Genomic DNA, 16,540 nt, shown 5'->3' with positions numbered 1-16,540 from the left:
GAAATTAAGGCTAATATTTCGCTTGTATACATGCTCCTAATGTCCACATTTTAAACAAATTCATCGTTAGGAAAATTCAACCTAAAGATTTTCGGTTAGCTGAACCTTTTAGTAATTTGTGTTTGAATTTTAGTTTATTATAACCAATTTGAAAATTATCACCGTTTCTAGTTGATTTGTCTACAGAGTGTGTTGACAACTTAGCGCCCATTAACATTTTTCTGTCACCATTTTCAATGTCTGCTGTTGTCTTCAAATTTGGTGAACGAACGTCGCCTCTTCCACCTCCTTTTGTTCACAAGATGCAAAATTCTGCCTCAGCTTTAGAAATAGAAAATTTGAGTGAAAGAGTAGACAATAGCCCAGAGTTAGTTTTTGGGTATACTGGGACCAAAGGTACGGTGATTATTTTATTTTAAGTATTTATAGCAAACTTCATAGTGTAGTCCTAAGGTAAAATGAAAGAAAGTCAATTGACTTCGATTAATATCATCTTTATATGAGTGTTTGTAGGTTTTGTTTTTGGGCTCATTAGATCCTGAAAGAAATGTTGAAAATTATCTGGCTATTTTGAATCTTACGCACCGTGAAGATTTTAGAAACTGTACCAAACGTCCCATAAATTGGAACCAAAGGGTCCCAGGAGATTCTGTTTTTTTGTGTTTAGGTTCTTTATTTTCTATTTATTTCTATTTTCAGGGTTTACATAGAATAAAATCTTGGCTTTTCATAGATATACGAATTGTGACTATGAGTTTAGTGGTCTCTCTATTATTAATTTGAAAATAAAACCTCCGAAAAAAAAAGTTTCAAAGAAAAGTCAAGAGTCATTTAAAATTTTAGGATAAAACTAAACAATAATAAAAAAACAGAGAAAAACGAGGATTATACAATCATGTGAAACATATGAACTAAAATGGAAATATTTCGGTCAATACCTCCGCTTGACCGACCTCAATACAGGAAAATAACATCAAAATTGATAATAAAAATCCATGGATACTATAAAAAAAATTTCAAACCTTGAAACGAAGCGCAACTAAAATTTGAAGACCCTCGCCCTGTATCGGTGAAAGGGTAACTGAATGAAAAAATACAGTACTGAATGGGAATTCAATTTTTTAATTTATACAGAGAATTTTTAAAACCTAAACGTTTTCCAGGTAAAACATCATCACAGGTTAGTTTAGGTTGCAAGATGTGATTTTTTTTAATATTTAAGTAAAAACGATCAGAATTAATTAGTTCATTATAAATGGGGCTTAAATAGGTTTCTCCTGTGTGTCTATTTAGAGCTAACTTTCGATGAATGTGCTTTTTTTTTATCTCTACTGCCCCTGAAAACTTGGATGAGACATTCAACAAGGGTAATAATGGAGGTGTTATCGAATAAAACGAAATGGTGCGGGTTGTCATACACATGCTGAGCCAAGGCGCAATCAAAAGTCTCAGGCCTTTGGCATAGCTCCATAGCTTTGTCGATTGAGGACCTCTGTTCCAACAATCTCTCCCCCAATTGCTTATGGGTTCTTCCAACATAGAAACAGCCGCAAGAACATGGAACCCTATAAACACCACTGCCCAAAATAGGGCTCGTTTTATCTTTACCGCTGTTAAAATAGTTCTGGATTTTATTAGATTTTTTGAAGGTGACATTTAAGTTATGTTTTTTAAGTATTCTTTACAATTTGTCACCTAATTTGCGAAAATAGGGCAAAACAGTAAAAACTTTCTTATCACCCACTAAAGGGATGATATCCGTTGGAGGTTGTGGAGATGATAAATCTTTTTCTGCCTTTTTTTGTCTTTTTTCTATGATGGATTCAAGTAAATTGGTGGCATATCCATTGCAAAACAAAATGTCCTTCAGATAATTTAATTCTGGGATTATATGAGCCTTTGAACAAATTCTTATGATACGATCAACTAAAGATATAACTACTCCTCTTTTTACACAAGGAGGCTGGTTGGAAGAGAAATGCAAAGACCTATCATTATGTGTAGGTTTTCTATAAATTGAATATTCTAGGCTGAGAGATTTGTTGAAGATTAAGACGTCTAAAAAAGGCAGTTTATGATTATCTTCCAGTTCCAAGGGGAACTGAAGGTTGGAATCGAAACTATTAAGATGAACTAAAATAGCGTTAAGTTCTATCTCCGTGATTCCAGACAGAGATCACATCATCGACAAACCGGCCCCAGAACCGGTGTTTCAGAGGAAAAGTATTCAAAGCGGAGGTTTCAATAAATTCCATGTAAAAAGTGGCCAAAAAAGGTGAAAGGCTTGTACCCATAGGGAGCAAGTCATTTAAAACTAAAATTTTAAATGACTCTTGACTTTTCTTTGAAACTTTTTTTTTCGGAGGTTTTATTTTCAAATTAATAATAGAGAGACCACTAAACTCATAGTCACAATTCGTATATCTATGAAAAGCCAAGATTTCATTCTATGTAAACCCTGAAAATAGAAATAAATAGAAAATAAAGAACCTAAACACAAAAAACAGAATCTCCTGGGACCCTTTGGTTCCAATTTATGGGACGTTTGGTACAGTTTCTAAAATCACCCATTTTTTTGGGTGAAAAATTGATTGTTGTACCGAAAATATAAGGAATATCTATTGCAAAGGCGAACAAGTCGTATAATGGTTTCAATATCTAATGTTTTGTAATCCATCCAGTCAATATTATCTTCTAGTATCTTTTGAAGGGCAAATTCACATTTTTTTTATATCACATGATGTATACTTCGAAATGGCATCAAAACTGGCCAAAATTGTGTCTTTTTTTATATCAAGGTTTTTTAATTTTTCCACAAGGTGTACTGAATTTTTAATGTAAGAAGCTTGCGTCGACATAAGAGGACGAAAAATTGTGGCTAACCATTTTCCCAGTCTGGAAGCTGGCGAACTATAAGAGGCCGCAATTGGGCGCAGAGGAACTCCATCTTTGTGAATTTTTGGGAGACCATAGAATTTAGGAGCGGAGCACCCTTTAGTGTAAAACATTTTGTACATTTGTGGAGTAACGAGTCTTTCTTTTTGTAAAATTCCCAGCTCTTTTCGTACTTCACGGGTGAACTTGTCGGTGGGGTCTGACTCTATACGTTTATAAGTGTGAGTGTCGGACAAAATATCCGTAACTTTTTTATTATATGAAATTTTATCAAGGATAAAAAGATTTATCATCTCCACAACCCCCAACGGATATCATCCCTTTAGTGGGTGATAAGAAAGTTTTACTGTTTTTTCCTATTTTTGCAAATTAGGTGACAAATTGCAAAGAATTCTTAAAAAACATAACTTAAATTTCAGCTTCAAAAATTCTAATAAAATCCAGAACTATTTTAACAGCGGTAAAGATAAAACGAGCCCTATTTTGGGCAGTGGTGTTTGCAGGGTTCCATGTTCTTGCGGCTGTTTCTATGTTGGCAGAACCCATCAGCAATTGGGGGAGAGATTGTTGGAACACAGGTCCTCAATTGACAAAGCTATAGAGCTATGCCAAAGGCCTGAGACTTTTGATTCCGCCTTGGCTCAGCATGTGTATGACAACCCGCATTATTTCGTTTTATTCGATAACACCTCCATTATTGCCCCTGTTAAAGGTCTCATCCAAGTTTTCAGGGGGGCAGTTGAGATAAAAAAGTACATTCACCGAAAGGTTGCTCTCAATAGAGACACGGGAGAAACCTATTTAAGCCCCATTTATAATGAACTAATTAATTCTGATCGTTTTTAATTAAATATTTAAAAAAATCACATTTTGCAACCTAACCTAATCTGTGATGATGATCTGTATAAATTAAAAAATTGAATTCACATTCAGTATTGTATTTTTTCATTCAGTTACACTTTCACCGTAACATGGGGAGGGTCTTCGAATTTTAGTTGCGCTTCGTTTCAAGGTTTGAATTTTTTTTTATAGTATCCATGGAGTTTTATTAGTAATTTCGATGTTATTATCCTGCATTGAGGACGGTCAAGCGGAGGTCTTGACCGAAATATTTGCATTTTAGTTCATATGTTTCACTGGCTTGTATAATCCTCGTTTTTCTCTTTTTTTTTACTATTGTTTCGTTTTATCATGATTAGCCAGTGTGGTCTTAGAAATTATTTAAAATTTTAGACGAAAACAAAGAATGTCGTGTAATAATTCAAACCTAAAACAACTAGAAATTAGCCTATTGTCAATAAATAATTGAAACCCAAAACGAATAGAAATTAATATAAATAATCACATCAAACGTAGAGGCAACATGTACTGATATAAATGAACAATTAATTCAGTCAAGTCAAACTTAGAGCAAATGGAAATAACTACACTCTGGAGTTTGGCTACTGCCTCCTACTAACCGTAAACCTTCTAATGTATATTGTGGCATTTACATTTATTGAAAACTATTTTTATTTATTTTTTTTTAACAGTGTACTTCATTCTTTCAAAACATCGTCGAAAAAAAAAACTACAATCATAAAAGTGACTGGAAAGAAGTAGTGAAAATGAACTGAATGTTTAAAATAGCCTAAGCCTTTTTAGAGACCCGTAATCGAACATGCCTTTGTTTTCATAGGCAGCGCAATCGCACTGCATGAGTAAAGAACGATGTTGGCACAATGTATTATTTTTTTTTCCATTCAAGGGCACTTTGTATCGAAGGAGTTGTCGTAGAAACTTCGCAAAGGGCTCATTCGATTGAAAATTGGAACGGCTAGTTCCCTTTTTAATAGTCGAAAGTGATTGGAAGGCAGCTAACACCCCTTCCACGCCCAACATTTCCTGAAACACATCAAATCAAAATTTTGAGATAGCCATTTTGTTCATTGTAGTTGATTTCCAGATAGAAATTATGTTTTGAGCAGGACACTCCCCCCAACCCTCAGGGCTAGGGTTTCAAGTTGTGCCCTGGAGGCATATAAGAAAGATGTTGGCACAACGTATTATTTATTATTTTTTTTTCCTTTAGACCAGGGCACTTCGTATCGAAGAAGTTGTCGCAGAAACTTTGGAGAGAGGTCATTCAATCGGAAATTGGAGTGGCTTGCGCCCTTTTGTAATAATCGAAAGTAATATTCAAGGCAACTAACACCCTTTCCACGCCCACCATTTCCCGAAATACATCCAATCAAAATTTTGAGATAGCCATTTTGTTCAGCGTGGTTGATTTCCAGATAGAAAATATGATTTTCAGGAGGACACTCCCCCACAGCCCTCAGGGAAAGGGTTGTAAGTTATGCCCTGAACGATGAACGATGTTAAATAGTCAAAACTGATTGGAAGGCAACTAACCCCCTTCCCCGCCCATCATTTTCCCCAAACACATCCAATCAAAATCTAGAGATAATGATTTTGTTCCACGCAGTTTAAAGTTCAGGAAATAATACCTTTGAGCAGGACACTCTCCCCACAGTCTTCAGGGCACGGGCCATAAGTTATGCTGGGGGCATATAAGTTGTTATTGAAATCTTTGTCGTAGAAACTTGAAAAAGAGCTCTTTCGATTGAAAATTCAAAGGGCTAGTGCCCGTTTAAATAGTCGAAAGTGATTTCAGGGCAACTAGCCCCCCTCTCATCCCCACCTTTTCCCAAAACACATCCAATCCAAAGTTTTTCGATAGCCATTTTATTCAACCTAGTTGAAAGTCTTGGAAGTTAGGTCTTTAAGGATGACACCCCCCCCACGGCCCTCAGGGCAAGGGTTGTAAGCTTTGCCCTGGGGGCATGTAAGGTTTTTATAGAACGCGATGTAGTAAAAACATCAAAAAAGGCTCATTCAATTGGAAATTGAAAGGACTAGTTCCCTTTTAATAGTCGAAAGTGATTGAAGGGCAACTAACCCCCTCTCACGCCCACCATTTCCCCAAACACATCCAATTAAAATTTTGAGACATCCATTTTGTTTAACATAGTTGAAAGTTCTGGAAATTAAGTGTTTTAGGATGATAACGCCCTCAGAGCCCTCAGTGCAAGGGTTGTATGTTATGCCCTGGGGGCACATAAGGTTTTTATAGAAAGTTGTTGTAGAAATTTGAAAAAGGGCTCATTTGTCTGGAAATTGAAATTGTCCTTTTTAATAGTCGAAAATGAGTGGTGAGTAATTGAACCCTCTCTCACGCCTACCATTTCCCCAAACACATTCAATCAAAGTTTAGAGATACCTATTTTGTTCAACGTTGTTGAAAGTTCTTGAAATTATGTATTTAAGGATGACAAACCCCCCAGAGCCTCCAGGGCAAAGGTGGTAAGTTATGCCCTGGGGTATATAAGGTTTTTATAGATACAGTTGTCGTAAAAATTACAATAAATGGCCGAGTCAAATTCAAAACGAGCAAAACTTAACATGAGTAGTGCTCAAAAGCCCTATGCATTCTCAAGACCAGAACATAATTTGCGCTTTACTGAAAAAACAAACAAACAAATGAGCGTGGATTGTCACTTCAATTGACATATACTGACATTTCTTCCTTAAGGTTTTGATAATTTTTGATTTATGAAAGTAAGAAAGGTGAAAACATTTCAAACATATTTTGTTTTCAGTAAAGCGCAAATTGTGTTCTGGTCTTGAGAAGACATAGGGATTATCAGCCCTACTCATGTTAATTTTTGCTCGTTTTTGAGTTTGACTCGGCTGTTGGTTTTAATTTCTGTTCGTTTTGAGCTTCTTTTATTTATTGATAGTGATTTAGGTAGTTTACAGTTTGAAAATTATTTGACTTTATTTTGCTCATTCTTGGCTTAATGGAGTTCTTTAATTTTATTTGAAAAACTTGTCTTGTGGAAAAAATCTTTTTTTAATTAATTTCTGTTCGTTTTGTATTGACATAGTCTGTTTCATTGAAAAAGTAATATTGTATTTTTTCAGGTTTTCTGTTGTGGATTCTATAAGAATCCACACTATGGGTTGCTATTTTTATGTTTGAAAAACTTTTTCAACAATTTTTAATGCTTACACAAACAGTATTTTTTAATTTAATTCTATAGCTTCTGAAGTTGACCTGAAAATAAAACTTATTGTCATTCCCAAAAGATTCTATCTATGCTCTTTGACAACCTGGATACACTTATTTCAACTTAATACCTCCAGACGTTCTCGATATTTTGCTGATGTGTCTTATTGGCAACCATAAACACAATGCCTTTTGGTTTAATTTTAAAGCAGCATTTCGTTTTAAAGCATAATTGACCAATTGCATAGCCGGGGGGTTGATATGCTTAATATACCTAAAGACATAGTTGCTGGACCGTTCTTCTATGCTGAACAAAATGGCTGCCTCAAAATTTTGACTGGATGTGTTTGGAAAATGAATGGGCGTGAGAGAAGGGCTGCTTGCCCTCAAATCTCTTTTTACTCTTTAAAAGGGTGCCAGACACTCGTGCTGTAATTGAAGTGCGACGGGGAACGATTTCCCCCTTCATATATCTACTAAAAACACTTAAACAAGTAAAAGCAAAGTGAAAACATTTGAAATGTGTTCTGTTTTCAGTAAAGGGCAAATTTTGTTCTGGTTTTTTTGCTCGTTTTGAGTTTGACTCGTTTATTTATTGTATGATTGAAATAAAAAAATACGTATAAAATATTTTAACTTTTTAACTTTAATAAATTAAATTTAAAAGTGTAAGGAATATATATCAGTGTATGCATACTGAATTGACAAACCACATCCTTTTTTTCAGTAAAGTGCAAATTATGTTTTGGTCTTGAGAAGGTATGGGGGTTGTCAAAGGCATAATTTCCAGACCTTTCAACTGATCCTATCTCAAAATTTTGGTAAGATTTGTTTTGGGAATTAATACGCTAGGGGGGGGGGGGTTTGTTGCCCTCCAATCACTTTTGACTAATAAAAAGGCTACATGCTCTTGCAATTTCCAATCGAATGAGCCTTTCTCGAAGTTTCTACGACAACAAATGGTCATCTAAAAATTTCTATCAGATGCATTTCTGGAAAATACGAGGTTTGGGGGGGGGGATCCACCCTCCAATGAATCTGAATTTTGAAAAGGGCACTAGAACATCAGATTACCAATCCAACAAGCCTCCTCCGAGGTTTATACGATCCTTCTTTCTATATTTTCCCTTTATGCCCCCAGGGCATAATTTACATTACCCTGAGGATTTTGGGGGGTGGGGGAAATTGTCATCCTTAAAGACACAATTTTAGGACCTTTCAGTTATTTGAACAAAATGGTTGTTTCAAAATTTTTCATTGGATGTGTTTGGGGATACTGAGGGCGTGGGAAGGGGTTAATTGCCCTCCAATCACTATCGACTATTAAAAAGGGTATTGGCCCTTCCAATTTTCAATCGCATTAGCTGTTTATGAAGTTTCCACGGATGAATTTCAGGAAAATACGAGGTGTGGGGGTATCCACCCTCTGATCACTCTGAATCTTAAAAAGGGCACTAGATCATCTGATTTCCAATCAAATGAGCCCATTCCGGAGTTTATACGATAACCCTTTCTATATATACCTTATATGCCCCCAGAGCATATCTTATAACCCTTGCCCTGAAGGCTGTGGGGGTGGGGTGTCATCCTCAAAGACATAGTTTCCATACCTTTCAATTATGTTGAACAAAATGGCTATTTCAAAATTTTGATTGGATGTGTTGGGGGAATGGTGGGCGTGGGAGTGCGGTTAGTTGCCCTCCAATTGCTTTTGACAATTGAAAAGTTTCTACGACAACAAATGGCCATCTCAAAATTTCTATCAGATGCATTATGGGAAAATACGAGGTGTGTCTGGGGGGTGGGAGAGGGTATCAACCCTCAAATCACTCTGAATCTCAAAAATGGCAGCAAAACTTCTGATTAGCAATCCAATGAGCCCCCTCCGAAGTTTATACGATCAGTCTTCTATATAAACCTTAAGAACTCCCAGGGCATAACTTACAACCCTTGCCCTGAGGTCTGTGGGGGTGTCACCCTCAAAGACATAAATTACGGATCTTTCAACTACGTTGAGCAAAATGGCTATCTCAAATTTTGATTTAATGTGTTTGGGGAAATGGTGGGCATGGGAGGGGGCTTGTTGCCTTCCAATCCTTTTTGACTAATAAAAAGGGCCCTATCGCTTTTAATTTCCAATCAAATGAGCCTTTTTCGAAGTTTCTACGACAGCAAATGGCCATCTAAAAATTTCTATCAGATGCATTTCAGGATAATACGAGGTTTGGGGGGGGGGGGTATCCACCCTGCGTAGCCTCCTCTGAAGTTTATACGATCACCCTTGCTCCAGGTTATAACTTACCTTGCCCTGAGGACTCTGGGGGGGGGGAATTGTCATCCTCAAAAACATAATTTCCGGCACTTTCAATTACGTTGAACAATATTGTTATTTAAAAATTCTGATTGGATGTGTTTGGGGAAATGGTGGGTGTGGGACGGGAGTTAGTTGCCCTCCAATTTCTTTCAACTATTGAAAAAGGTACTGACCCTTTCAAATTCCAATCGAATGAGCTGTTTTTAAAGTTTCTACTACAACAAATGGCTATCTCGAAATTTCTATCAGATGCATTTTGGGAAAATACGAAGTGTGGGGGGAGGGTTATCCACCCTCCGATCACACTGAATCTTGAAAAGGACTCTAGAAATTCTAATAACGAATCCGATGAGCCCCCTACGAAGTTCCAGGGCATAACTTACAACTCATGCCCTGACGGCTGTGGAGGGGGGGGGGGAATCATCCTCAAAGACATGATTTCCACACCTTTCAATTACGTTTAACAAAATAGATATCTCAAAACTTTGATTGGATTGTTTGGGGGAATGGTGGGCGTGGGAGGGGGGTTTGTTGCCCTCCAGTTACTTTTGATAATTAAAAAGGACATTAGCCCTTTCAGTTTTCAATCTAACGAGCTCTTTTCGAAGTTTCTACGACAACAAATGACCATCCCAAATTTTCTATCAGAAGTATTACGGGAAAATACGAGGCGTGTGTGTGGGGGGGTATCCATCCTTCAATCACTCTGAATTTTAAAAAGGGCGCAAAAGCTTCTGATTAGCAATCCAATGAGTCCCCTCCGAAGTTTATACGATCAGCATTTCTATATAAACCTTAAACGACTCAGGGCATAACTTACAACCCTTGCCCTGAGGGCTGTTGGGGGTGTCACCCTCAAAGATATAAATTGTGGATCTCTCAACTACGTTGAGAAAAATGGCTCTATAAAAATTTTGATTGAAAGTGTTTGAGGAAATGATGGTCGTGGAAAGAGGCATTTGCCCACCGATCACTCTTGACAATTAAAAAGGGCACTAGCCCTTTCAATTCCAATTGAATGAGTCCTTTTTGAAATTTGTATCAACTACTTGAACAAAATGGCTATCTAAAAATTTTGATTGAATGTATTCGGGGAGATGGTGGGTGCAAGAGGGGGGTTAGTTGCCCTCCAATCACTTTTGACTTAAAAAGGGCACTAGCCCTTTCAATTTGCAATCGAATGAACCCTTTTTGAAGTTTCTACGACAACGAACCTTATATTTCTATAAGAACCTTATATGCCCCCAGGGCATAGCTTGCAACCCTTGCCCTGTGGGTTGTGGGAGGGGGGTTGGGGGTTTGTCATCCTCAAAGACCTAATTTCCCGAACTTTAAATTACGTTGAACAAAATGGCTATCTCAAAACTTATGATTTAATATTTTGGGGAATTAATGGGCGTGGGAGGGGGGGGGGGGCTAGTTGCCTTCCAATCACTTTCGACTATTAAAAAGGGTATTACCCTTTCAATTCCAATTCAATGAGTCCTTTTCGAAATTTCTACAACAATTCCTTTGACACGAAGTGCCCAGTCTAAACCAAAAAAATAATAAATAAATAGATAATGCATTGTGCCACATCGCTCATTACTTAGGCAGCGCTATTGTGCTGCCTATGAAACAAATCTTATATGTATATAAGTGGCAAAATGTATAACTTACAACCGTTGCCCCATGGGCTGTAGGGATGCCAATCCTAGGGAGATTGGTATTTGACCTTTAGACTATTTTAAGCAAGATGGGTATCTCAAAATTTTGATCGGATGTCTTTGGGGGGAGGGCAGCTAAAAGGGAATACTAGCAACCCTTCAGGCTTTTTTCAAAATCCTCCTTAGCATGCCCTGAAAGTTTCAACTTAATGTATTCAGTCGTTCCTAAGGTATTGCATTTACGATTTTTGTGTAAACTGGATGCACAAAGGGTCTTTTGATTAGTTCGACATGCCCCATAATATTCCCCGCAGTTTCACCTTCATGCCAACAACGATTTTGGATACACCCAGAATCAAACATGCCCCTTAGTAGAAGTGACCCTATAACTACGGAACGAACTCCTTATATGGGCATACAGGCATTAGGGAGAACACGTGGCTAATGGGGTCAATGACCTCTTTTTTCCAAGGTCGATTTATTTGATGTTTCTATGTGTAATAACTCCGGAACGAAGGTTGCACATGCGCATTGAATTCTAACGGGAACACTGTTATTGATCTGGGACTCGAGGGGGAAGTGAATTTCCGAGAACTTGATTGCGTAATCGATCGTGAATGTCATGGTATCCAGAAATAGTATTTGTTGTTGTTCCGATCCCCGTCCTGCACTGGTATCCGGGATCATTGCTTGTCTTGAGGCGAAAATAATTTCAATCATTTAAAGAACATGAAAAATGGAACTTGGAATGTTATGACGTTAAAAATTACTATCGTATCGACATTTTGACTGACGAAATCAGACAATTCGAACTGGATTTATTAGGAGTTTCAGAAACTCATATCCCAGGGATAGGAAGCATGAAATTAGGAGATATAGAATTTGTTTACTCAGGCAAGAAGGAAGGAGTACATAGACAGGGAGTAGGGCTCATGATGAATAAAGAAGCTGTTAATTCTTGTTCGCGCTGGGAAGGTATTAATAATATAATAGTAATGCATAACTTTATGACTAAAAAGCTCTGGGTTTCAATTACAGTAATATATACCCCTTTACAACTATCTGACAGGGATACTAGTGGTTCAGATTAATTTTAATTCCAGTTATAGGAGCAAATAGACAATGTCCAAGGTAGAAATATTATATCATTACTGGGAGATTTTAACGCTCGGGTTTGTAAAAATAGGGAAATATGGCATCCTGGACTAGGTAAATTTGGTATAGGAACAGAAAACAGCAATGGATACAGACTTTTGCAATTTTTTAAGTATAACAATTTACTTATAACCAATATAATGTTTGGTCATAAAATAGCTCATAAGTTAACATGGTATTAACGTGATGGTAAAACTGCAAACCTTATTGATTATGTTATTATAAACCGAAGACTGGCAGGATCAATACAGGATACTAGGGTTTATAGGAGTGATGTTATTGATGTTAAAAGTGAAGATTGCCATCAAGTAGAGTCTAGGTTTAATTTTAAGCTAAAATTTTGGAAGGGTAAGTACCTCCCTGGAAGTTATTATGTTGGTAGACTCAAGGATGAAAATTTGAGAGAAACTTTCCAGGAACAGTTGAATACTAAACTCGAGAGTTTAAAATTTGATAATGTAGAAGATGGTTGGAATAATTTTAGAAAAATAATTTGTGAAGTTGTTGAAGGTGTATTAGGGAAGAAAGCTAGAACTCCAGCTAAGAATATTAGTAAAAAGTCCTTATGTTTAATAGAAAGGAGAAAGGACTTGTACAAGAATTATCTGAGTGATAAATCGTATGAAAACAAAAGAAATTTAAAGAAAGTGGAGAAAGCATTAAAATTTGAACTAAGGAGGTGTGAAATGGAGGCCATGGATAAAATTGCCGAGGATCTGGAAGATGCAGCTAGACGGCATAATAGTAAAATATTGTACCGGCATGTTAATAAATGGACAAGGAGTAATCAATCTTGACTTGTCCCAGTTAAAGGTAAGAGTGGGGCCACAATTAGCCACAAGGAAAGAACTAAAGAGAGATGGGCAGAACATTTTGAGAACTTTCTTAACCGTGATAGAGTTGCAGGAAAAAATATAGAGGAAAATAACAAAGTTTGTGATACTTTGGATGTGAAGGAAGATTTGTTTGGTGAGGAGGAATACTAAAAGGATTAAAGTACTAAAAGTACAGTACTAAAAGGATTAAAGAATAATAAGGCTCCATGTGGTGATAGGGTGGTAAATGAGTTTCTTAAATATGGTGGCTCTAAGGTCAGAAATAAGTTTTTGAATATTATGAATATTATTTTTGAAAAAGGGGAAGTACGTAGTGATTTTAGGAAAACCTTAATTAAGCCACTTTATAAGAAAGGTGATAAAAGCGAGCGTGGTAATTATCATGGTAAGACTCTGGTCTCTGCAGGAAACAAATTACTTAGTAACATGATACTTTATAAACTAAGATATATCACATAAAAAGTTTTAAGAGAAGAATAGTGTGATTTTCAAAAGGATAGAAAACGCTTCAATCAAATTTTCAGTCTTATGTTAATAACTGAGAAGTGCCTGAGATTTCAAACACCTTTGGTCCTCAGTTTTATAGATTACGAGCAAGCGTTCGATTCTGTTGATAGAAGAGCCTTAGTAAAGATTTTATCCTTGTATGGTATACCAGACAAATACATTAACGTGATTAGTGCTAAGTACGAGAATAAAACTGCTGCGGTTTAGGTAGGAAATGAGGAGAGCAGCTGGTTTTGTATTAAATCAGGAGTTAAGCAGGGCTGTGTTCTATCCCCCTTTATATGGATTATTTTGATGGACTTTGTTTTAAGGAGCACAGGAAAGGCAATGGGAGACCACGGAATCAAATGGGGAGGAAAAAGTCTCCTGGATTATGCTGATGATTTGAGCATCCTAGATGAAAGTGTGAAGAAAATGAATGAAGTTTTAGAGGTTTTGCGAGTTGAGGGTGCTAGAATTGGTTTGAAAATTAATGTTAGGAAGACTAAGTCACTAAGGCTAGGAGTAAGTGAAGATGAAAAGGTGACGTTGGGTAATGAAAAGATTAATCAGGTGGGCAGCTTCACTTATCTAGGGTAGTATTATTAGTAAAGATGGTGGGAGCAGTGAAGATGTTAAAAATAGAATAGCCAAGGCTCGGGGTGTTTTTTCACAGTTAAAAAAAGTCTGGAAGAATAGGAAGATAAGTCTGCAGACAAAGATTAGAATAATAGAAGGTACAGTGATGACAGTGGTCAAATATGGCTCTGAAGCATGGATGCTCAGAAAAGCGGATGAAGATTTGCTAGATGTTTTCCAGAGAAATTGCTTAAGGATTGTTCTGGGTACCCTGCTGACTGACCTTATTTCAAACATTAGGCTATACGAAAATGTGGATCAATACCGCTCTCTAGGACTATAATGAAGGAAAGGTTGAGGTGGCTAGGGCACGTTTTGCGGATGAAGGATGACAGATTGCCGAAGATTGTTCTTTTCGGCCAACCATCTAGGGCTAAACGGAAAGCAGGTCGTCCCCGTCTGGGGTGGGAGGACGTCAAAAAGAAAGATTTAAAGGAAATGGGAACTTCGTGGGCGGGTGTAAAAAGGGAGGCTTTGAATAGATTGGGGTGGAGGATGATCGTGCGTAGCTGTGTTGGCCTCGGGCGGCTTGGTGCTGCGGTGAGTTGTTAGTAGTATATATATATATATATATATATATATATATATATATATATATATATATATATATATATATATATATATATATAAACGAGCAATGATTATATATTATTGTATGATTGTGTAATTGCATAATTTATGTATGTATGTATGTATTTTTTCTCGAAAGTAGCTCCATATTTTTTCGGGAAAATTGGCGTTCTGGGAAACTCTGGCCTAAAAAAAAGATCCAGATTGGTCACATGGTTCAGAAAATTCCTTTAGAGCCTTAATCTTGGGAAAAAAAATTCATGGTGAAATTATATTTATATACATCAGTTATGCAGTGACGTTGTGACACTTGTAATCCTTGTGAAGAAAAATGGAAGATTTTTATACATGGAGTAGTTTATATTACATTGTTTGAAGAGCATAAAAATGGTAATTGCAAAAATATTTGCATATATTTTTACAAGAGATTACAACAATAAAATATCTTTAAAAAAGAAAACAAAAAAGTTTGAAGCTTAGTAGAAATCGTTGTTAGAAATTGGGCTTTCGGTAACAATCAAATATCTTTGAATAGACAACAGTATGAAAACACAGTAAATTGCATAAACAGCAAAACTTGTAATAGCAAAAATATGTGTATTTACTTTAACAAGGGATTACAACAATTCAAAAACCCTAAGTGCGAAGCTTTGTAGAAATCGTTGTTAGAAAAACGTCATAACCGAATTTCTTTTTTCATAACTATAAGAAATGTCTTTTTAACACATGAAAAAAAGTTGAAAAAAATTAAAGTTCAGTTCAGAATCGCTAAAGCTATTGTCCAAACTGCAAAAATATTTAAGGTGCCTGAGCAATAATTTTGATGTTTGAATTCAAACTAGAAAAATACGTGCAAATTTTAAAATTAGTTTTTTTTTTTTTTTGTTCGATAAAATCCACTCGCTTCGTTTACAGGTCTGACTTGTAATTAAAGCTTACAGGTTTGAACGCAACCAGTTTCATAATGTCAGTAAAAAGGCCCAAAAGACAAAAATTTGCAATTATTACAAATGATGACTCGATATTTTGACAAGGGATTATAAAAATTCACAAACCTTAAAAAAAAACAAAAGTTTCAAGTTTAGTGCCTATCGTTGTTAGAAATCTGACTAGCTTCAATGATCAAATATTTTTGAAAAGACTGCAGTATAAAAAGACATTAAATTTCGCAAAGAGCAAAAAACTGGCAATTGCAAAAATATTTGCATATACTTTAACAAGTGATTACAACAATTCAAAAAACTTAAAAAAGAAAACCTTTTTGGACGCAACCAGTTATGTAATGTAAGTAGCAAGGCCCTAAAAAAGGAAAGTTTGCAATTATTACAAATTATGATTCTCTGTTTTAACAAGGGATAACAACAATTCAAAAACCTTAAAAAAGAAAACCATATGTTTGAAGCTTAGTATATATTGTTGTTAGAAATCGAACTAGCTTCAATAATCAAATATCTTTAAACAGACTAGCATGAAAAGACACTAAATTACGTAAAGAGCAAAAAACTGATAATTGCAAAAATATTTGTATATATCTTAACAAGGGATTCCAACAACTCAAAAACCTTAAAAAGCAAAACCAAAAGTTTTTGAGCTTAGCAGAAATAGTTCTTAGAAATTGGACTTGCTTTAATAATCAATTATCTTTGAAAAGACCCAGTATAAAAATACATTAAATTGCGTAAAGAGCAAAAAACTGGTAGTTGCAAAAATATTTGCTTATATTTTGAAAAGGGATTACAGTAATTCATAAACCAGAAAACAGAAAACGAAAAGTGTGAAGCTTAGCAGTATCGTTGTTAGAAATCGGACTTACTCTAACAGTCAAATATCTTTGAAAAGGCTTCAGTATGAAAAGACAGAATTGTCTGCGGTTAGAAGACAAGTGACACTGAAAATCTATAAATATAGAAGCCTGCTATATATATTTTATATATATATATATATATAT

The 16,540-nt window shown here is 35.9% G+C and overlaps 2 protein-coding genes across 5 annotated transcripts in view; both read left to right on the top strand.

The window, feature by feature from the left end:
- The window catches only part of Vps8 (vacuolar protein sorting 8), a 286,757-nt gene that overhangs the window by 142,407 nt on the left and 127,810 nt on the right, over window positions 1–16,540 (top strand). The window lies entirely within an intron of this gene.
- LOC148947831 (uncharacterized) overlaps window positions 178–16,540 on the top strand; it is a 33,708-nt gene continuing 17,345 nt past the window's right edge. Inside the window, exon 1 of the mRNA XM_089095750.1 lies at window positions 178–396. Within this exon, the coding sequence (XP_088951876.1) occupies window positions 237–396 (160 nt within the window). The 5' untranslated portion in view covers window positions 178–236. The remainder of the gene's footprint in view (window positions 397–16,540) is intronic.

This window comes from Artemia sp. Qi Xiang Cuo, chromosome 10 (assembly GCF_049724085.1).
Source record: "Artemia sp. Qi Xiang Cuo chromosome 10, ASM4972408v1, whole genome shotgun sequence".
In the NCBI taxonomy this organism is placed as follows: Eukaryota; Metazoa; Arthropoda; class Branchiopoda; order Anostraca; family Artemiidae; genus Artemia; species Artemia sp. Qi Xiang Cuo.
Note: the sequence above shows the minus strand (reverse complement) of the source record. Positions and strands in the feature narration are given on the sequence as shown.